The sequence below is a fragment of the Rhea americana genome, unplaced genomic scaffold (genome assembly GCF_003343005.1).
Source record: "Rhea americana isolate MKP2758 unplaced genomic scaffold, rheAme1 scaffold_41, whole genome shotgun sequence".
Lineage (NCBI taxonomy): Eukaryota > Metazoa > Chordata > Aves > Rheiformes > Rheidae > Rhea > Rhea americana.
The window spans coordinates 2721591-2745408 of record NW_028186546.1 but is presented as its reverse complement, the minus strand read 5'-3'; the positions used below and the strand labels follow the sequence as shown (position 1 = coordinate 2745408).

The following is a 23818-nucleotide window of genomic DNA, read 5'->3' as shown; positions in this document are numbered from 1 at the left end:
TTTTTTTTTTTTTTTTTTTTTTTTAAGGGCCTAGCAGAATGACTGTCTATGCAAGCAACCAAACTGATGAATCCCAGAGTAGGTTACTACAACAAACAGTTTCTGCTGGTAGAGCTCTTTACTACTAATATCACTCTGCTCTCAAAAAACTTCTACTTTTGACATCGGAAGCAAACCGCAATAGCGGTGCAGAAGAATGAGATGCTGCCTCAGAAAGCTATCGCTCATTCAAAGAACCCCAAATTTTGTCAAAAGACAGAAAGAGAGCTGGATGGCATATATTTATGTGCTTGTGTGTGAGCAGTGCTTTTATCATTCAAATCTATTACATGTTACATCTTTATAAACAAAATAAAAAGGAAAAAAAAGTCATGATTTATTGATTGACATATCAAATATTTTCAGAGCTAAGCTCTGTATTATGCCTAATTTTAAATATTTTATTCTTTTTCATGCTCTATTTATACCTTGCAGAACATGTTGCAGAACCACACACTTGCAAAGAAAAAAAGTACTACGACTGCTCGACCAGCTAGAATTTGCTCTGCTTTTTTCCATGCATGTTATTGTACAGTCCTTAATTATATTAATTTTTCACAGTAGCTCTGCTTATGCACACATGCTGATGAACACAGGATAGACGATCCTCATTTGCTGCTCAGTTGTTATTTTTGTAAACCTTGAATCTAGAAGGGTAATTAAGGGGATGATCCTTTCTTCAGGAGATAAATATTAGTAATCCAGCCTGATTTATATCAGCCTAAAAATTATACAGTATATTCATGTATATAGACCAATTTCCACTTTCTTGGACTAGAAGTCTTCTCTAGTCCCCTGTGCCTGACAAAAAGTTTCTTCAGGAAAGGCTCACTGACTTCAGAGCCCACGGAAAGTGATCACAAACTATTTTACATAGCACAGTTATTAGTTAAAAAGTAAAAATAAAATAAAATAAACAGTAGCAAGGATAGCAGCTGAATATCCTTACTGCTATTTGCATTCTTCTTCTCTGCATGCAATTTATAGGCTGTATCATTCCCCAGACGCACACTGAAACAAATACAGAAACTCAGAACAAACATACATACTTTTTGCAAGCATTTTAGGAATTTGAAAATTCATCAGGGCTTTGAATTGTGCTTTTGTTCAACCTGTGCTTCTTACTCCGAACAAGAATCATTGAAATTAATCATCTTCTGCCCTCTATATTACTGGATTGAGAAATAATATACAGGTCTAAATAATAATAAAAAAAATGTATTTCTGAAACTGTTTTCAGATTCTTCTATGCATTCTCAAATAATATATATGGAGTATTTGTGTGGTAGCTGTGAGGTCCCCGTTGTGCTCTACCAGGAACGGTGCACAGCAGTGGCAGGATGCGCTGGGTAATGCAACACAGGGGAACTGGCATTTGGGCAAACATGGTTTTTCACCACCAAACAGGAGGTRTGTCCCCATGTCAACTGTAAAGGAGAGGAAAAGCCACTTTGTGATTTCCTGTGCAGGTACACATCATATAAATTATTGATTTTGAAAAAAAAAATTGTATTTAATTGGGCACATTACTGAAAAATCAGTATTTAGACACAGCGGTCTTTGTAAAAGACTGCACAGAAAATGAACAAACCTTCTTACTGCTTCATAAACAGAGGTTAAAATAATCTGTTTTGTAAATATGATCTCAAATATTTATTTTAAAAAGTCAATAACCTAAATGTTCCTCTACCCAAGCATTTTTTAAATGTCAGTTACTGTAGCATCAGAGCGTAATCACACAGCTAAATGATGCCTTAACCAGTTTTCAGTGATAAATGTATTGTAGATGCAACAGAATATTTATTAAATGTTTTCCATTTGATSTTGTTGTAGGACTTATGTTGAACTGGCAATCCAGAAGAACAAGCTCCTCTACTTATTCCTGCAATTCATCATATAAATACATCAGGACAATTTTTACAAATTTTGATATTTAATATTTTTTTTGCAAAGTTTTTCCGAGCACACTTCTGGAGTGATTCCCCTCTTCATATTCCTTGCAGTTAGCTTATGCATACTATACTGAACAAAAAGATATGATCCCTAGACATAATAATGGCAATCTAAAAAGCTTAAACTCATAATGCAGGCTAGGAAATCAGAAGAATCTTGCTTAAAATGCACAAGTTTTTTTTTAAAAAAATAGCATAACCTAAATATTYGGAGGTTTCAAAACAGAAGAGCTAGGCACAGTGACTACAAATCATAAATAAGTGTTGCAGTCTTAATTGTCATCCTACTCCCTCGTAGCACCAAACCCCTTCCGTGCTCTAGGGCACCAGCCGCCTACTCCCTCTACATCGCTTCTGCGAAGCCTGCAAACGCTCTCCACCGTTACGCGAACATATACAAATGGCAACCCACGTGCATAAGTAGGYAGGCACGCTTCCAGCGGAGAGCTCGAAGCCCTCAGCCAAAGTCAGCGTGCTCGGTCTCGTACGAGAGACGGGTGGCCACGGCTCCCGCCTCGAGAGCCGGCGGTCTAATGGAAACGCGCGCTCCAGCGAGCGGGGAAGAACACGGAGATGGCGAATTAGTAACCACACCGCGATGCAGGCACAAATGGTGTAGTCCTCCATCGCCTCAGACCCTAGATTCCGACGTCTCATCTGCCTTTCCTTTCCCATGTCACAGAGATGACTCAGGGCTTGCTCCTCTTGGTGGCACTTTTATCGCTTGCTGTTTGCTTTCCTTCTTTCCGTGGCATCTATCTCAAATCAAGCATCCAGCCAGCATGTGAGTAATTTGTCTTGCTACAGAATCAAAAGCATCCTCCTGGCGCCTTTGATAACTTCATTTCCCCTTCTTGTGTAGCCACTAAATGAGCTGGTCTTTGCCCGCTGCACGCTCAGTGTTCTGCACAGTGTCTACACTTGCTCCAGAATTTGCACTAGTCTCACAAAGGCATAAAAGTTTTTTTTTTTTTTTTTTGCTGCTTTTAGTTGAGTTACCAGCATTGTCCAGTACACTTTTTCCAGCCTTCTCACTCCTCCAAGCCATTCACTTTCACCCCTGAAATGACTTGTGGAACCTGCCAACACCTAGAGAGCTTCAATGGAGACATCTCCTGGTTTGTTGGACCACTTTAATGAAAACGTAGTCCCTGGAAATATCTCAAGTAAAATCCGCCCTCTGTCTTGTCCTTCCATTTCTTTACACTAGCAGTCCCTCAACTTTTTGGGTCAATTGACCATTGCCAGCCTTCACTCTCACTGTTCCATGTGATCATGCAACTGGCTATTAAAAACACTGGCAACCATGGTTACAGTGGCCAACCACAAACTGCTTATCTTTTTCTCATATRTCATTTAGGAATTACTAATCTAGACTGAAAACACTAGAAAAGTGCCTTCCATGGAGAAGGCAGTACAAGATACAGAAAAAAATCTTATTTTGAATGGCAGACTTCACTGCTGTTTRATGACTAGTATGACTGCTTTCATGGACGGATGTGGCTATCAGTTCAATCTGGGCAGGAAGCAATAATTACAGGGGAACGTTTTCACAGGAAAAAATATTCAAAATATTTAAACTTTAGAGGCTCTTTTTTCAGAGATTCTGCTAATTAGTATTAAAGTTACTCATATTTATGCAAATATAATAAAAAAGCAAAAGGTGTTATATAAATAAACAAAATAACATCATCGGTGGTCTCTGAAATCATTATCCTACTTGAAAACACAATAGAATACAAGCGTATTTCGGACTTTCCTGGAAATTTCCCACACGCTTTTTAAGAGATATCTGTTCAAAGCAGAAACATAGGGTAAATTTCTGGAGGGAAAAAAAAAAAAAAAAAAAAAGACAAAACACAGTATCTCCCCTTTCCCTCCTATAGATTACACTGTTTAGAGCAATTTGTTTGGGGCATTTGATGACCTTTTCCGCTTGTATGAATTTCTCCTCCATTCTGGGAGACTCGCAGAGAAGCACTGAATCAAGGCCAGGAAGCTTTTCCACGAAGAGTAAAAACGGACTTTTAGCTCGGCTTTCTGCCTGAGCAGGCACGGACCCATATTTAACTCACTTGTCCCACTTAAATCAAGCGCTTATTATAAAGGGACATCCCCCACCACCCACAGGAACCTGATGGCGAGCGCGCCGCGAACAAATTCGGTTTCTATGCTGATGTAAGGATAGCATATTGTACTGATCAAAGCCACACGAAACACTGTCGCATTTACAAATAGGGGCAGGATTTTAATTTAAATGTCATTTTTAATTTCCACCGTTAGGCTTCCTCGCTATTACTCCTTTTTTTTTTCTTCTCATTCAAAAGCTACTGAGTATCTTTATGTTTTTATTTTAATTACATAGTCAACTACCCCCAGCTATTTAAGCAACATACCAAGGCTGTAGCACTAAATTGGCACTATTCATATTTCTCTGTGTGCTGAGCGGGTCAAATTATATCACCCAGATGCTATAATGTAGGCTTGCTGCAAGTAAATCCAGTGAATATGGTCCTTGTGCCTTCGTAATAAACTGCAGAACTGCTCTGGCAGATCTTCAGCTAATATTAGTGCCAGCATCAGTTTGTAAATCAGTTGGATTGGACACATTTTTCTCCTAAGATTATCAACACTATTTCCCTAGAGATGTATATTCATACAACTTTTGTCTCCAAAAATGAACCGTTTCTACTGGTCCTATCAAATTCCAGCAACTTTCACATAATATTAGCACCTGTAAATTCACTTTTTTTTCCCCTGGCTTTGTCCAATATTGTATTTCTCCATATCAATAGCTTTCTGCTCTCAATCTTTCCGAATCAATTCTGCCTCTATTTTCACTCTTCTTTCATTACTCACCGTCTCAGCCTCACAAATTGCCAGTCCCTACTCTTCTGTCTTTCGCAGCTTGCTGCAATATCAGACACTCAATATATAAACCTTGCATTAACCCGGCTTCTCGCAGAAAGATAGTGAGCCTTGACCAGTTCAGATTTATTCTGGCCATACAAACATTTGAGATTTGTGGCAGAAGCGACCGGGTTGCAAATGCTATCAGCAACACCTGCCTTGAGACTGCCAATTTACAGGYATTTTGTCAAGTCCCCGCTTCGAGATTTCATTCTGGGCAGGTAAGAACCGGCATGTCTCTAGGGTTGCTTGATTTGAGAGTGAAAATACAGCATGCAGAACAGGACAGGCTTTGGAGACAGCCCTCAGGGGACGCAGCACCGGCTCAAAACGCACCTTCCTGGGCAGGGAGTGTGGTCCTTAGCTCCCAGCCAAGCTTTCCCGGGCTTGTCGAAAGGCTGGTTCCACGTGAATAAACCACAGTGCAGAAATCTGCTCCTTCACTSATAATCCATGTCAAGCAAGGAGTACAAGAAGATGTGATGGACACGGTGGCTCAAAATGGTCAACTGCCACCTGGGAATGGTCTGGACACCCCGGCTACCACCCTTCCACAGGGCACTCAAGCAGGGCACGTACAGGACCGTGAGAAGCGCTGCGTACTASCTGTTTGGATGGCTACACAAACCCAAAAGGCGATGGGACTGCCACTCAGAGACAGCGYGAACGCAACTGCACGCGTGATGCTTGGGAACGGGGCAAATGCCACCTTAAACACATGTGGCCACTCGTGTGCGGCCATYTCTAGCTGCGGCCTCCAGAAATGAAGCCATGGACAATCTCATGTCCAACTAGAGGGAGCAGCAGCAAGATTAAACGAGAATAGCGCAGCTAGTAATGGAGCTGATAGACTGTACCATGGGCAAAAAAAAAAAAAAAAAAAAAAAAAAAAAAAAAAAAATCCCGTACATTTTTTATAAGAGACATGGGATCTGAGATGTTTATGAAGAAATTTCATAACATGCAGGGCATTTTAAAACTGCAACATGATGCAGCAAAACAGCTCCGTAGAGATTTAAAGCCTCTGACACCAAAAGGGTTGAGGAGCTCTGAGTTCTCGGCTGCCAAGCTTTTGCAGACCCCGTGGTGGAAACTTCAGCCTCGAACACAGCATGACTGAGAGTGGGCAATGTGAGTCTCAGAGTGCTGAAACAGTAAGAGCAAYAGGACACGCAGGACAGGAAACATCTTCCGAGATGCAGATTACARCTAAAAAAACTGAACTAAAAATAAGAAATAGTTAATATAAACCAGGAAGCACAGTCTGGCCAAGCTGTTCTTTTTTTTTTCTTTCCTTTTCCCTGTAAATGCTTAGCTCAGGTATTATGATCTTGTGGACGAGAAAATCATATCCCTAGTTGGGGATGCGTGGAGAGCTATGCCTCTGCTCCAGYATAGGCTTCCTGTGTGGTGTTTGCCATGTCAGTTTGGTCTTTTTCTACTTTTTCTATCTATTTTATAAGTGGGAATATTTCACATAGACATTCTGAAGATAAACAATRTAAAAAAATATCGGAAGTGCAAAAATACCATTGTACTGGAAGCTATAAGTGCTTGAGATAGATAGAAGTGTCTAGAGTATTGGACAGGTGTCAAATAAATTGAAAGTAATAATATAATAGATTATTCGGTGTGAGCCAAAGTTTCATGAAAATGCTGTTAAGATAGCAAAAAAATYGTAGCAGCTTGTCATTTATTGCATGTGTGTGGGCTTGTAAATAACCATCCCAACAAACCGAACCAAAACTGCTTTAGTATATTCCTGGGAGAATATTGCTACTGAATAAATAACAGAAGCTTTGTTTCAACACTGCAAATCAAAGCCGTTAGAGAGAGTCTCCTAATCAAATATATTCTGCGTATGAGCGAGTAACTGAGTAACTGCGGTGACCTTGAGGTGTTATGGTTTGAGGCAGGCAGGTATAGACRCAACTTAATGGATATAATATATGTCAGGACTTCACTGGAATAATTAATGCTTTGGAGACTCCTCAGGGCCATAGCTGTCCAGCTTCATGAATTTTTACAAATAATGCAGGTAATCAGTAATTCAAATGTTATGTCTAGCTCACAGGGACACGAAACATGAACGTAGTAGGTCTCCTCACCGAGACTTTACGGCTATAAACGAGGAGAYGCGTGTCTGTTTCCAGAGTAGAACACTGAAAACATTTTTTAAGGGTGTTATTTCATATTAAAATAAAAGTTAAGGAATGCATAATTCAGCACAAAGCAATTGTGGCAGTGGCATCATCGAGCTCTGCGGGAAGGGCTGTCACACAGCTGAAATGGCAAAGATTGGGGCTGCATTTGTGTCAGCATCTATGAGATCAAAACGGGAAGAAAACCCCCTTTTAATATAAGTCCTAAGGGTTTTTTTCATTTAAATTATAAATTCTATTGTATGTACTTTCTGGGCAGGCAGAGGGACGAAGCATATCTTACACTGCTTTCTCACTACAGGACTTTTAAATTCCCAGTTCAGTCCCAGTTTGACAAGAAAATGATCTGTTTTGTTCTTCCTTTGTAAAGTCCATGAGTGACTACTCAAAGTCAAATAACTACAACTCACGCAAAAAATTGGGAGGAGAAAAGGTAATCTTGGTGTAGGTGAATTGTTTTTTTTTTCCTTCCACCATCACTGCTAGATGTAGACACTTCCTTCCGTTCCTCAGTTTCATTAATATAATATAATTACCCCGCCGTACAATGAGCTTACTACGTAAAAGCGATTTTTTGACTTGCTTAGAAATGACACTGAAAGGTCTGTTCTGGGTCCATCAATGTTTCATACTGTCATTAATGACCTAGGTGACAGAATACGGACTAYGCTTATTAAATTTGTAGGTGACACCAAGCTGAAAAGCACTGAAAGTACTCTGGAGGGCAGAATAAAAATTCAGAACGATCCTGACAAATTGCAGTTATGTCCTCAAAAAGAGGAGGGAAAAAAAAAGGATGCTATTCAACAGGGTCATGTTCAAGATGTGCGCTCAGTCAGGAACAACCAGCTATAAAATACCGAATGGGTAGTAACTAAGTGGCAAATCTGCAGGAAAGGTTCTCGAGGCTTTTGTGAGTCACAAGCTGAATGTGAATCATCGACATCACCCAGCTGCGGAAAAGGCAAGGGCCATTCGCTGATGTAAAAAACCAGTCGCGGCTGGGGAGAYGCAGGAGGTAATCCATCTACTCTTCTCAGAGTTAGCAAGGTCTCAGCTTGAATGCGATGCTCTATTTTGGCACCACATCTCAAGAAAATGTGGAGCGTTCAGAAGGGATCCAAAGATCAACAAGAGTTCCCGAAGGTCGAGAAAACAAGGCCAAAGCTAAAGGCTTGAGTGCACCAGGCTTGTTAAACTCTTGGCYGGTAAGAAGAGTGACCCACTACAACAGATTTCTTTGGGAAGTCTTCAAACTCTGAAGGTCTACAGAAGGAGTTAGTATGTTGAGAATGGCAAACTGGTACTGCCTTGGAGCAGAAGGATAGGACAGGTGACTTCATAAATCCACTGCAATTGTACCAGCTAGGAAGGTTAACTTTGCAATGACTTGCCCAGCTGTAAGCACCTGAAAGAATTATAGGGAACATTAAGTAGAACAGAGCTTGGGTGTTCTACTCATATTCACACAGTCTTACATTTCTTTAGAAAATACTAGGTTAGATGCAACTCTCCAAGGAAAAGACAGATTTATGTTCTCTGGGGGAGCAAGAGAGCCTACTCAGGTGATGCAAGCTTTGCCTACAGAGGAGCAGGGAGCCTGAAACCTATGTCAGGAGCCTGCAAAACTRTGCATGTGCATGGAGCCRAACWCACAGAAGGGGATGAAAGCTCTTCRCAGGAGAAGGGCCTGCCAAACTAGTGCCAAGGAGGACTAGGGAGTTGGCTTTTCTAAGTTAGGGTTGGCTTGTTTTCAATTAAAGTCTTTTTTGGTCTTCTTTGGGGAACTTGTTATAGAAGAGGCAAATCCATTTCAAAGTTCCAGCTAGTCACAAATAAGAATAAGGCCACTCTTAAACCATGGCTCAGGACTCAAAGATCTCTATATATTTATGAGGAGGCTCCTATATACTATCAGGGGCTGAGACTCAAATTTTTAAAGATCCTTTAGATATCTACAAGCCATGATTGAGGCAGGAATCCACATCAACTCCTACGTATCTTAGAGGATCAGAATATGCATTCTTAAATTCAGGTTACTTGTCATATTCCAAGAAACAAGACTAAAGTCTAATTTATTTCAGATTTAAAGGAAAAAAAAAAGAAAAAAACATCAAGAGATGGCTACGGAATATAGCCACARAACTCCCATTGAAACCAGTTGGTGAAATTCATTTATCAACTTTGAAAATCTTTTCCCTATAGCCTACTCCATTCTCCTCCCAGTTGAGCACCTAAAATAAATTCCATTATTGTGTTAGACTGGTATTGCTTAAAGCAGAAACTGAATGGAAGAAGTTCATGGAGAAGCTGATTTCTCATATCTTGATCCAGTGACATGTAAAATAACAAAATCTGCATTTTATTTCCAGGGATTGAATACAATATAGGAGACATGGATCATATTTACTCTACTAATTTATATGTTTTCTATCYTGATATCTTGATTAAGCTGACTGGATGACAAATTTCATACATATGTGACTTTTTTTCTCCTACAATGTGAAATGTTGTTTCAGCCTTAGAAATTCRCAGGAAAAAACTATCTATACACAAAAATGTACTCAATTAGCTTTGCTATGATGCTATTAAAATGGTATTTGCTAAAATTACAATACACAATAAACACATTGCAAGAAAGCAAATACAATTTTACAGTCTGCAGTGGCTACTGAACAGGTCTAGTCTGCATTTAGTAGTGAGACATCTGGAAAAGCTGCTTTAGAAGGAAAAGGAGGAACTGTGGTACTTGCTAGATAGCAGGGGAAGAAGAATTTTYTTAATTCCTGCAACGGATAGGCAAGAAATAAACCGTGGAAATGGCTGCAAGGAAGATTGCACTGCATATATAAAAATAATTATTTATATTTAATATGAGGCTACAGATGCAGCAGTTAAAGCTCAATATCCCTCGTAACATTCACAGTTTGATTCAGACTTTAACGGCACCTTTTAGGTAATGCTGCATTTGAAACCTCTAAACACTTGGGGAAAACCTACCCGGCAAGCACAACTAGGATGGGAATGGGAGTGCCTGTGGGCTATCTGAGGACCGCTCCGAAAGACCTTGTCCTTGGCAAGCACAAAGAAGAGCCAGACACCTGGCTGCCTATCACCCCTTATCAGTGTCTTCTTGATATCCAACACCTCCGCGTTTCAACAGATACTTCAGCCTGTACGAACACAGGACCAGGAAAAACGCCTGCGGACTATCGCATTTTGTAATCTCCGCATGATTGTTTTTAAAACTGCATTAGTAATAGGAGAGCTAGCAATTCGTGCTGGGATCATAAATCTGAGGTCTYGACTAAGCTAATACTTTAGTGTACCGTTAAAATGAGCAGAAAAACAGCATTAAAAACCCGCTTGGATGCAACCCTGTCTGATATGCTGTAGGTGGCTCTGCTTGAGCAGGAGGGTGTTGGACTACATGATCTCCAGAGGTCCCTTCYGACCTCAATCAGTCTGTGATTCTGGGATTTTCCAAACTTGGGAAAAAAAAAAAAATCACAAACACCATGCTCGGACCACAACAACGAGCCATAGGATTTTAATGGCTATTAGCAGTAGGAGCACAACAGAAGAAGTTAGCTTGGTGCTCTGTTTGTGCTCTGTATTTTAATCAGGAATAACTCTCAAGCATCTCCTCACTGCAAGAAATCTTAAGGATACGTTTTTAAAATGCACCCTTCACCGGGAGAGAGCTCTTCACACGTGTGCGCTGCCTTTACTAACAGGCACACACGGTCTTTTCGAGGCCGCRATGGAAATTTTGATGAAGTGCCTCGTGGCGGGTTTGAAATACTGGCCCGGGGCGGGGGTCCGATTAGATATAATTCACGCCAGCAGCTAGAACAAATCTAGCTTCCACATTCATTCCTCTAAAGCCATCACTGACCCGAGGGAAAATGCTAGCCTTAAGCAAGTTTTAACACGGACTCCGGTGGAGCAGTTCCCGCAGCGCTAAACGCGACGATGAGAAACCAGCCGCTCAGCTGCGCTAGACCCAGCACCCGGATCTAACCTGCAAGTCGGTTTTCTGAGGTTCTTGGGAATCTTTCCAGAGACGAAACAGACGTCCAAAAGAGATTTAATTACCTTACTCGCTAATTTGTTACATAAAAWTCAGTCAGGCTTAAATGGACCAATATTCTGCTTGTCCTATATGAGCGTATTTTATCTTAAGGCCAGTTCTGCGAAATAAAAATGCCCACAGAGTCTCGGTTGAAAAGCAAGTTTCTCGCTAAACCAAGAAAAGCATGAACAGCTAAATCTTGCCTTAAATATTGCTATGCCGTATAACTTTTTGCTGTTTATTTTCAACARTTAATGTTTATGTCTGTTGGTTYCTGGCCCACAGGATCTAGTATTACRAGTCRTCAGTGATGCTACAGATCGTGACAGTTTGAAAGTTTGTTACGCGACTACTGAAAACTCTCAATGAATAAAATAGGTAAACCATAAAAACGACCAATAAGGAGCATGTATTTGTTTGAACTTGGACCTTCTTTTCATTTCATAAAAACTGATTTATTAACTATGCCTCCCTTGGCGCCTTTTTAACCACCAGCTGCAAAATAAGACCTTGCTCGATGGTGGATGTGATTTGGCAAATTATTGCTTTATTAATACAATAGAGGGGAGAAAATAAAAAGTGCAGAGAATATAGGCTGGATATATCAGTGCTTTGAGCAAGAGGGGGAATCCGAGAAAATTCTCACTTCCAAGACATCGATGTAAGCAACCTGCTCTTCCCATCACCCAGGAGGATCCGTACCCAGGTAAAGTATATATATAAGGAGAGCCCTTTGATAACTTGCAACTTTTTAAAAGTTTAATCAACTATTTCTGGTGCATAGAGCAAATAAGGAAGGGAAAGTTTGTACTATATGCTTTACAGTCAAACCGTCAAACACAAAGCTGCTATGCTGTATTTGCAGTCAACCAATTCACTTATTTCTCATAAAAGAGTAGTTCCCGATGCTAATCCTTTTTATGAAATCTCCTAAAATATTTTTTTTAAGTTATGGGGGAGTCATTGTGTGCTTTATGACGGATGAGGAGCGATGCTTGTGGGTCTGTTTTTTTATTTTCCTTTGGTAGCTTTTGATTTCAAATCAGATGCTATGTGATGTTTCCAATAAAAGCAGAATTGAATCACGTTTCTGTGAAAMTCGTAGCCATTTATACAGATGAGATGCAGTAGGTGTGTGTGGGGGGGGTTGTGGGAGCAAAATATTTCTAGTTTGAATGGAGACGAAACGTCAAGAAGACTGGAGTTGCCATCTACTGGAGTGTGCAAAGAATGACAACTGACATGGAAAAAAGCAATCTGGAGCTGAAAGCATTAGTCAAAATAATAGCTTAGACGCATCGCTTATTGCTATATGACTAAAAAAATTAAAACAGACTTCTTCGCAGACAAGGAATTATTCACCAGTCTGAGCTTTCGAACAAGTCAGAAGATGCTCGAGGAGGCTATATTAAAACAATCTCATTTGCCTTTTATYCACGTTTCAGCAAAAGATTGTGTTTATCGCTTCTCATCACAGCATAGCTAAATCTACTTGCAAGCTCCGGAAACATAAACCGACGTCAGAATCGGCGAAGAGGAGAGAGGCGCGTTCTTCAGATACGAGCACCTAGCCACCATTGCAATTTTAAACAAAAATATCCCGAGCTGATGAACCCCCGGCCAATATAGCAGCGCTCCTCTCAACAGCTGCGTGGCATTGGAGGCAGCCACCCGAGGTCCACCGTGCGCTTCCAGTGATACGCAATAAGTTCAGATGCAAGCAAAAAAGTATTCACTCTTCTGCTTGCGCAAGGTCCGAAGTAGAAATTTTATTTCCTGTATACAGACGGTGCAAAATATATTAGCCCAAATATTTGCGTAAGGAAATTAATATAATAAAATTTCCAACCAAATAAAGAGGCGAACGCAGACCTTTCTAGGACGGTTTAGAGGAGAAAACAACTACAATATTTAAATCCTTACATACCCACAAAAATGGCATCAAAGATTTTGATTTGGACATTTAAAACAGACGTAAGTGCTGCGAATGAAATCACACTAAATTAGCAGGAGACATGATTTCCATTACAGACAACTGCCTCAAAATTCAGTGAACATTTGTAGAGACACACACACCTCACAACACTAACACCTAGCTAAAAACCATCCACGYAGGCTGGCATTTTTTGAAATAAGTTTAGCATTTTTTTAATATTTAGTGAACATGTTTGTTAGCCTCTTATTAAATCTTTTACATGAAGTGACTGGACAGAAGTCAGTGACATGTGAACTATGTTATTATGATTAATGGAGTTCASACAGAAAGGGTTATTTTTCTGAAAAACGTCAGATTGAATAATTACTGGAATTAATCCCAAAGGGCTTTAGAAAATTTTCTGCCCAGTTKCAAGTCACATTTTTATCACATTTTTCTTTTGACTAGAGGGCRATCTTTAATTGCAGTTTAAAGTAAAACAAGTACTGTAAGCAATWCATCAAACATTATGAAAAATGATGTATTTCTCTGACAGTCCTTGAAAGTAGCTAAGTCACTTTTTACCCTCATCTTTAGGCAAAACAGTAAATCAAATCAATAAATAAAATGGTTTTGTTCTTCCTCAGAAAGAAAAGGAAAGCYTACTGTTCATATTTTTCATGCATCAGGTTAGGTCCAGAATTGCTATATTGGCATATTACTCGCAATATTGTTAAGATAAGTAAGGAATGGCATTATTTGATCTCTTGGATTTGTTAAATCTAATCAGTATTGAATGGATACAATGGTGCCAAAAAATCCAAAAAGTCAGAGAATACAACTCAAAAGATTTAGGGCTCAGCTTGTTTCAGGGCCGGGATTACTTAGCAATGCTAATGGAGCTTCCAACAGGCTCCATGGTGCTGCAGACTGTGAACCTCTAGCCAAGGTCTTTTCTTGTGATGGACCTTTTAGACATTGCTGTCAATACTATATTTTGGGGGCTAAAGGTAAAGGAGCAAATGCCTTGCAACATATTTAGTCCTTCTGGCAGCAGATAGTCTTCTTCGCCCTACATCTGCAACATCTTCTGGGGCTTATTGCCTTCAGCATGCAATCTGGCCAGGAAAACAGGACGGTCCCCTCCTTGCCAATTTCCCAGGCGGGTCCCAGGCGAGCAACGTGCACGGTGAAGGTCGGTTAGGTCTGGGCTGTCAAAGGATGCTGCTGGGGAAGAGTTGGGAGCAGCTTCTCTGCCCATGGCCTGCCCGGCCGGCAGGAGAAGCAGAATTGCCGGATTCAACGCGCCATGGGACATGCTCCAAAGAGGTCCATAATTCAGGAGTTTCCCAATGATTATTGCCCACTTCTTTATGATTACTACTTGGAATATTACTGATAGAATCATCAAAAATGGTTATTACCCACCGCCTCTGCTCAGACATACATATAGCACACCCTATCTGTTTAAATTCATAAACACCTTTTCATGGACAAAAATTTTTGAATAATGGGGAAAGAACTACAATATATCTTCAGCCACAGGCATTTCACAGATACTGACCTTTTATTTTGACTTAGAGGCTCTAACTAATAAAGCTTGGCTCTACACCAAATCTAAAGAAGAAAATCAAGCACTCTCTTGTCAAATTATAATTAATTTGCACTACAAAAAAAGAGTAGAAGTAAGCCAAGTGTTCTTTAAAATGGTTTCTAGAATTCAAAACACATGCTAAAATGTCCTATATCTTGAAAAACAGGCTGATCTTTTTCCCCCCTGCCTTTCAGTCAATTATGCATTCTTCCACCAATTTAAAATATAAATCGAGTCTTAAGAAACAATAAGCTCTTCATTTTACATGAATATTAAAGACTTAAAATTACTGCAGTAGAAGAAATACGATACTGGTTAAACATATGTTAATTTAACCCTTGAGTTTTATTACTATTTGCCCCTAAATCTGCTGTTTCATCTTGTATAACATACATAATGTGTGATTAATATATATATATGTGTATATGTGTATATATATATATAATTCCATGGAGGTATGTTGCAAATGTGTCTGTGTGTGCATGCATGTGTATACATTTTATAACTTTGTGGGTAGGTTCAGGATCTTCACACACGTTTATAGAATTGACTATACCTTTTCATCCATTTATTGAGAGTAATATTGTATTTTTATTGTTTTTTTTTTCTTGTAAGTCTTCGGCATAGACACATAAATATGTTGAAAACAAAACCAAGCAACAGTCAGGAAATCACAGTTTAGAGACTGCCATGGATTCTAACAAAATTAAATTAACCGATGGGCAAAGCTATACTACCCAAAGCTAAGACTGCACATACACCACGCACAAACCACCYCTACCATATGAAACTGTTCAGTATTTTTAAGCTATTTAAGAAGCGGTCAGGTTATTCTCTTTTTTTAGAAGGCATGACTATGTCTTGTTATGCCTTTAAGTATGTCCTTCTGAGACTCCTGACCCATCATTGCTGCTCTTAGACATTACATCAGTTGCAAATAATACGTAATTAAGCCATAAATATTTTAGGTAATCAGCAAATTGTCGTCTTTAAGTTTGAAAAAGAACATCACAGTGTCTCCTATCTGAAATGTGAGTCTTCAGCCTGATTTCTGCATTATTACTTCCAGGTAGGAGCTATGCCAGATTCCCTCTAATCTCCCAATGAAACGCAATACACAAACAAAAAACCTCAACCATGATTTTAACAAATTTCATCCTGAGCTTTCCCTTCAGGTTATAGCTATMATCAGAACAAAGGATGGAAACATAAAAATGCTGGTTCTCAGACTGCCAAGATATACCAAGAAGCAGGCATMGCTGTGAATAATATAGTCTGCCAAAGATCTCATTGCCTGCTTGCTCTAGGTGCTGTGCTACAGTTCAACATCTATTTCCATGACTACATAATCTGGCTCATGTTGTTCAGGTCTTCGGTAATTCTAGGAGTCAGATCTAAAAACATTCCAAATTATGTAACTTCCAAGGAAAGTTAGCAAAAGCACAGTTTCCCTGTAACACCTTAGTCAGTCAATTTGAATTCCTCTGTGATGGAAGAAAACTCAATAAAGTCTTTATTGCATTTCAAAATACTGATTCTTTATGGAAATATGTAAATTTGTTTTCCCATAGCACTAACTGTGGYACCAATTTACTTACTTGTAATAAAGTATACACGGAGGTCAGAACAGTTTTTTTATCTTCTACATTTTTTCCATTGTCCATTTAAATATGTTTGGAAAGAAGCCAAAAAAATAGATTAAGAAGAATTGATTGCCCAAGACTGAGAACAGATTTTCTTCTTTGGTAAAAATTTCCAAGAACAGTTCATCCATTTGTGAAAAGACTTTTCACGAGACTGCCAGGAACAGCTTTTAACCCGTTCATTGTAACTTTCGGTAATTGATTTCATAAATTCCTCTCAATTCTCCCAGTTCCTGCACCTTAAAAGTCAAAAGAGTGTTTACTGCTCTGTCATCAATAAGAAAGGCAAACTATTTTACATCAAGAAGGCTATCTCAACGCAGTAATAACAACTTTTCTGCAGAAGGAGCTTGTTGGCATGGTTCTACCCACGCACTAGGTCCATCCCTAGCTGAGATGCTGCCCCCATTGGTACCTTGCCAACTTTCTGAGTGACACAAGCTGCACCAGGGTAAGGACATGCCCTGCCAGTGCAAGTCATGTTTAGGGCCATGACATGTTTAGGGCCATCACTGATTTGGCTAGCGGAAGATTTTTTCACACTCCTAACCAGCCCTGCTATTCTGTCATTCTGCAGTGCATTGGTGACTGAACCATTCTCCTCCGGCCTCATCCCGTCTGAGAAAATGTGCCAGGATAAAATAACTAACCAATCAACCCAAACAAGATGCAGTGGTTTCTCTCTAAAAATAGCCATCTTGGATTAGCTATATCCATATGAAATAATAGGACCTCTTCAGTGAAAAGTAGTCTTAAAACCCAAACAAAAAATAACTTAGCATATAGTTTATTGAAAAATAGTCTTTACAGATGAGATATCAAGAGCAAAAAGGGGTAAAGCAGATGGATTCCAGTGTATGGAGAAGCTACGATCCTCTTTGTTCTTAAGCTAATTGAAAATAAATTACATGTCATTCACTGACACTTCCAGAAATGCTTGGGAAAGTCTTGCAACGAATCTTTATGGAGCATCTAGCTTAGCATTTCTGAAGGTAGAACTAACTGTTTTCCAGTTGAATACAATTAATTAAAACTTTCACAAATGCTAATGATTGCTCCCTACAAATGGTTCCTCCAAGACTTCCCAAGACATTTGTAGAGATATTAATTAGGAAAAGTTAATTGAAAAACAAGGTGCAAATTTCCACTTTGCCCATAAACTAGGAGCTGCATTGAACTGGTAACCTGATCGTAACACGACAGTCTTTACTTAACAAGATGCTAAATGATGTTCAACACTTGTTGGTTAATCACAACAGAATAGTCTTTATGTTTGGCAACACAACTCCTTTTTCCAACATACTTTGACATTCACAACCTGTAAGACCCCTAGGGCTTCCACAACCTATTCAGAAATCCAAAGGCATTTTCACAGATATTTAGGAGATTCAGTAACTCTTTAGCTCATTCGAATATTATGCCAGTAATGAGTGGATGAGAGAGATATTTCATCCCACCACTGATATATTTTCCTAAAAAGTGACATTTCTACGCTGTGAGGAGAACTCTTCACACAGGTCACCTCCATGAGTGACTTTATAGAGCTGTACATTACTACCTGCTATTCAGTATGGCTGATGACGGCAACGGAGTGGCTGGACAGAAAGATAAAAGTGTTTATCACACTGTTAAAAACAATGATGCCACTTACATAAGAATATCTACTGTTTAAAGCTAGTAACATATTCAGTGTGCCTACTCTGCACTGATAATACGGCAAGAAATTAATGAGAGTTACCACCGTAACTTTGACGTCTTGAGTGGCCAGGACTATTTTGGCCCAAAGCTTGTATTGTATAAAAGCACTGTATTTTTACAGTGACTTAAAGAGCCATATTATATATCTGATGGACTTACCAGATAAAATTCTAAATTCTCTTTAGAGGAGACAGCTGACCAAATGCTAGGGGTGTCCAGGATGTAAATATGACAGAAATAACAGATTTAATTTGCTTTGCTTGGAGTCACATCTTTTTCTTCCCTTTTCTGTTTTTAAATGTTTCCTTTATAAGAAATGCAATGGTTCAGTGCACTTGAAAATTAAAGACTACTGTGCAAGATCAAGGTTTTAGTCCGTCCATTCATGAAAGGAAATTAAAATCACCACTAAAATTCCCACTTCTTATTATACTGATAGAAACCACTCAGAAAATACCAGAAGGAAGAAATATATTCTCAGTACTTCATCGACAGTAATAATAAACAAGATTACTTATATGTTCTTTTGTTTTTCTGTATTTTGTTGGTTAACATATTAAAACATCTGTGTATGCATATGCAGACATTAGGGACCAGAATCTGATTTTATTCACCCTGGTCCAATACCCCTGTACTGGATTGCAGACTTAGATCTATTAAATATCTAGGGACAAACAGTAATGACAAGGACTGTAAAGAATTAATAAGTATGAATAATTCTGAGACTAGTTAAGTGATGTAAGTGACATTAATCTGAAGATAATATTAAAATCTGTAGACTAAATATATTGAAAAACATTTTTTAATCTATACACTTTTGAGAATCACGGCAGGGTTATGCCCGTGAATCATACTTGTGATGAGACCAATAAAGAGCTTCCCAGGCAAACTTTCTAAAACTTTACTTACGTTGTTCTTCTGTAACCTACTTTACATTGATTTAATCAGTCTCCCTTAAATACATATAAACTTAGACTACGTGCCTTAAAATGTTTTTTAATAGCACACTTAATAAAGCTAATTTAAATCTGCTAATTTATAGAGATTTGCCAGAGGCTTTGGGACTTCAGAAAATGCGTAAACTTAACAGTTTGGCTGTGATAACAGCTTAGACGGTGGAAGTTAAACCCTTTGCATTACAATCATATTCAAAGCGGATTCCTAGTTTTATTGCAATGAAAAGTCCATTTTAAAAAAGCCTAGAAAATATACCGAGAAAATCAAATTTACAGAAGATATGACAGGGCTAAGACATATAACCACCCAACTTTGCCTTTGCAGACCCAGGTTCCTCTATTCTTGGATGTGGTCAGTGCCCTGCTCAACACTGCAGCCCCATCCTGAGGTCTCTCACTTACTTTGATTCTCTTTTGCAAACKCATTTTGGACACATCGGAGCAGAGTCCTTCATGCAGCAGACGCCTGGCAGAGTAGGAAGCTCGTGTGCTAGGGGCATTAATTCTGGGTCCCTAATTCTAGTTGTCAGTCTTTCAGTTTGATGCAATATAGGTTTTCTGCTGCCTGCTCTAGTTTCTACCTCTTGCAAACAAATGATAATAGATTATATGCCAGTGCAGGAATGGGCAGATAGATTAGGATCCAAGCTGTATCCCAGGTGATAGTGAGAAGCATTAGTGAAGAAAAGACTCAACTYTTCACAGTGGCATACATCAAGGTGTTTCATTTCTGCTAGGGGAATTCTTTGCTCTACATATAGCATTTAGATGGTATCTAAGTGATCATCACCATCACCTGATCTGCAGAAAATGTCAACTTCCCTTGATGACGTGGCTAAGATTACTTTTGCAGATCTGCCCCCAAACTATTTGTGGCAGAAGGCATCAAGACTTACCCCACGAGACTGACAGGGTTGTAACCCTAGCAGGGATGCAGCCTTACTGCTGTGAACCTTGGTTCAGTAACTGTAAAGTTCAGGACTTTTATTCCCCATCTTGATGATTATATCAAAATATTTGGAACGCTAACATGGAATACATTCTTGGAAAAGGCTTCTGTAGTCTCCTCTCCTGCTTCTATGCTCTTTTTCCTGCTTTTTTTGATTACYTTCTCCCCTGCTTTTGTGTACTGGGGAAGAGAATTAAGGTGTACTGCAACCAGTGGACACTGGTAAACAGCCTGCTTTGAACAAGACAGTGTGATCTCGGGAGAGCAAGAACACGTTCCGTTTTCCTTCCCAAATGATCAAACATGTAAGAGGTTTATATAGTATTAAAGCATCACATTTTCTCTCTGAGTCGTTACTCACACTGAAATACAAGGGCTACAGATAGCAGAGGCATGTAAATAAACTGAATTGGGAGCATAAAAGCACATTGATTCCCACGTCTTGGAACTCCAGTCAAAAGTGTTTTATATTTGTAATTCATTTAAGGAGACTGTTTTGAACAAATACATTTGTAATGAAGCTCTTTTGCACATTTTTATGCATGAGAGCCTAAGTTTTCTGGGACTTTGGTAAAACAACTTTTATTGCATCAAATCACTGCATGCCTTGATCTATACCAACACAGACTCAAAGCAGCCAGTCACGCTCAAATACAACACACAGCTCTGCCATTCTGTACCAAATACTTCAAAAGCAAGGGGTTTTACGTTAATATTTGCTGTTAAGAAAGCAAGCAAATGTAACGTGTTTGTCCTGCCTCCCGCACTTCACAACCAATGCTGGCTCAAAGAGAAAATTAGCACCATCTTCTGCAATACTTGTATTTCCATGTCAAACTTCGTCATAGCAAATTCGTGCAGAATCCTGAGGTGTCAGCTCTGGTCACATTCACCAGCACATAGGTTTTAGAGTCTTTCTCCTAATAGGAAAAGATGGCCAGCCTTTTCCTGACAGAAGTATTATATATCTCTCCGTCAGTAAAAATTACAGAGATAGCTCACTGTCGATGCATTTCCCATAGCTAATGAGGACTGAAAATTATTAGGCGAGGATTTTTTTTTTTTTTTAGAACGTGGAACAAAGAACAGCATAATCTGCAAAACTTACTAACTAACTGGGTTCTGAGCCCCCTCTTTTCACGCCACCAACACAGCCAGAGCAACCTATATGTTGAGCTTATTCCAAGAGCCCAGTTTTCTTTCTGCTGCAAGAAGAACAGTTTTGTGTGCTGTGGCATGCACTGCACACACACACACACACACACACACACACACACACACAAAAAAAAAGCCAAAAAGCCTTTAGGAAAAGCATGTGCTGAACACACGCAAAATACGCAGGATGGAAAAAAAACAAATGTAATTAAAGCTTATATGAAACCGGACATTCCTATTTGCAGAGCTCTGCCTGCATTTCTATGAGAATGAACACACAGAATTTCAAACGCTGCTCTATACAGACACTGTCAGAATAAAACCACATCCCCCTCCCTCCAAAAAAAAAAAAAAAGAGAGAGAGAGAGAAAAGAAGACGACTCCGAAAGGCAAATCTCATCATCAAAATTAGAGAAGGAAAAAAAAATAACAAACAATCCAAGGATACTGCTTTACACATCCGTCCCCAACACACGAAACCAAGTGCCTCCCTCTCTCCCGGCCTTACGAATTCAGACTTTAGATAAAAGCCGAGCAGCCCTCCTAACTCTACGGCCCCGTACGCGGGGCCGCRGAGCCGGGCTGCGCCGGCGGCYGCGGAGCCTTCGCCTGGTCCCTCGGAGGGCATATATATTACTTTGCCGGCTGGCGCCGGCGGCTCCTTTTGCGCCCACCCCTTTTCCGCCTGCCCCTGCCCGAGCCGCCCGGTGCAGGCGTGCAATCCTGAGCGGCTTACGACACTCAGTGAACACTAGGTGCCTCTGCATGCTCTAGCAACACGCTGCTCAGCTGAAGGGAAGGGCTCTCTCCTCTCTCTCTCTCTCTCTCTCGTTCGGCTCTGAGCATCACCTAACGGGGAAAAAAGCGAACAAAGAATGGGAAATAAAGCTGCCCTTAGCCGGTCAGTGCGCGAAGGGTAATCTCTCTCTCTCTCTGGAGTAAAACGTTGTGCCGGCCAGTGGTCGTGGCAAACGATGGACCGTAAGCAGATGGCCAAAGCCGGCGGAGTCGTTAGGCGAGAGTTTGGAGTCTTTTCCGCGGCACAGTGGTAACCGCAGAGGAAAAGGACAGAGGGAGAAGGAGAAGATCGAGCTCATGCACATAGTTCCGAAACTTGCAGGTCCTAGAAGTCAGCTAAAAAGCTAGCTGGACGACCCTCTGGCTCGCTGAGCAGAAGCAAAGTAAGACATTGTGAGCGTGCCAGCCTTGCACACCACTGAAAGGGACGGCATTTGTAGCACAGAGGGGTCTTTTTTAGCTCCGCATATAATTAGTGCAAACACAAAGGAAGCAACTGAATGGAGGTTGTCACTCTCTGGAAAAGGGTGGGTAAGACACTTTTTAATTAAATTCTTTCATGAAGAAAGATTTTTTTTTCCTTTGCTGCAGCATTTAACATGAACAAAATCACTATCGTTTTACCTTTGAATGCCTGCGAACTTTAACGCTGCGCAGCTCCTGCATGCTGTAAAGTGAAATATTTGGCTCTGTGTCTGTTGCGTTTGTTTGCTTTTTTTTTTTTTCCTTCTCTCTCCTTTTTTTTTTGCCTTCCCTTCCTCCCCCTCCCCTCACCCCCACTTTTAAATAAAATATGATGTAGAATTCGAAACGATTCAATGGACATTCTCGAGCGCATTCGGAAATATTATTGCTAATGGATTTCCTTCTCATTGGTCTCTGCTTAAACTGGCTGCTGAGGAAGCCCCCGGGGTTGATTTTGTGTACGCTGGGTATCGTTTCTAAAATGCTGCCAGCCGTGAATAGTGGGTGTCCGCAGCTCTGCCGGTGCGAGGGCAGGCTTCTGTACTGTGAATCACTGAATCTCACAGAGATGCCTCGCAACCTGTCGGGCATGATGGGCTTGTCTCTGCGGTACAACAGCCTCTCCGAGCTGCGTGACGGACAGTTCGCGGGGTTAATGCAGCTCACGTGGCTCTATCTGGATCACAACCACATCTGCTCGGTGGAGGGGGACGCCTTTCAAAAGCTGCGGCGGGTTAAGGAGCTCACCCTGAGCTCCAACAAAATCACCCAGCTGCCCAACACCACTTTCCGCCCCATGCCCAACCTGCGCAGTGTGGATTTATCGTACAACAACCTGCAGGCGCTGGAGCCGGACCTCTTCCACGGGCTGCGGAAGCTCACCACCTTGCACATGAGGTCCAACGCCCTCAAGTTTGTGCCCGTGAGAATTTTCCAGGACTGCCGCAGCCTCAAGTTTCTAGACATAGGATACAATCAGTTAAAGAGCCTGGCTCGAAACTCTTTTGCGGGCTTGTTCAAGCTCACCGAGCTCCACCTGGAGCACAACGATCTGGTGAAGGTGAACTTAGCCCATTTCCCCAGGCTCCTCTCGCTGCACTCCCTCTGCCTCCGGAGGAATAAGGTCACCATCGTGGTGAACACGCTGGACTGGATATGGAAACTGGAAAAGATGGATCTGTCGGGCAACGAGATCGAGTACATGGAGCCTCACGTTTTCGAGAGCGTGCCCCACCTCAAGTCGCTGCAGCTGGACTCCAACCGCCTCACCTACGTCGACCCGCGCATCCTGGCCTCCTGGAAAGCCCTCACCAGCATCAGCCTGGCCGCCAACGCCTGGGACTGCGGCCGCAACGTCTGCGCCCTGGCCTCGTGGCTGAGCGACTTCAAGGGCCGCTACGACGGCAACCTGCTCTGCGCCACGCCGGAGTACGCGCAGGGCGAGGACCTGCTGGACGCCGTCTACGCCTTCCACTTGTGCGACGAGGCGGCGGAGCCCACCGGCGCC

The 23818-nt window shown here is 40.8% G+C and overlaps 2 protein-coding genes across 5 annotated transcripts in view; one reads left to right on the top strand and one right to left on the bottom strand.

Annotated features, from left to right (window-relative positions):
• CTNNA2 (catenin alpha 2) overlaps nt 1-23818 on the bottom strand; it is a 433433-nt gene that overhangs the window by 125059 nt on the left and 284556 nt on the right. The gene's annotated exons all lie outside the window — the stretch shown is intronic.
• LRRTM1 (leucine rich repeat transmembrane neuronal 1) overlaps nt 22347-23818 on the top strand; it is a 6344-nt gene continuing 4872 nt past the window's right edge. Inside the window, exons 1-2 of the mRNA XM_085314721.1 lie at nt 22347-22373; nt 22649-23815. Coding sequence (XP_085170847.1) covers nt 22347-22373; nt 22649-23815 — 1194 coding nt within the window. The remainder of the gene's footprint in view (nt 22374-22648; nt 23816-23818) is intronic.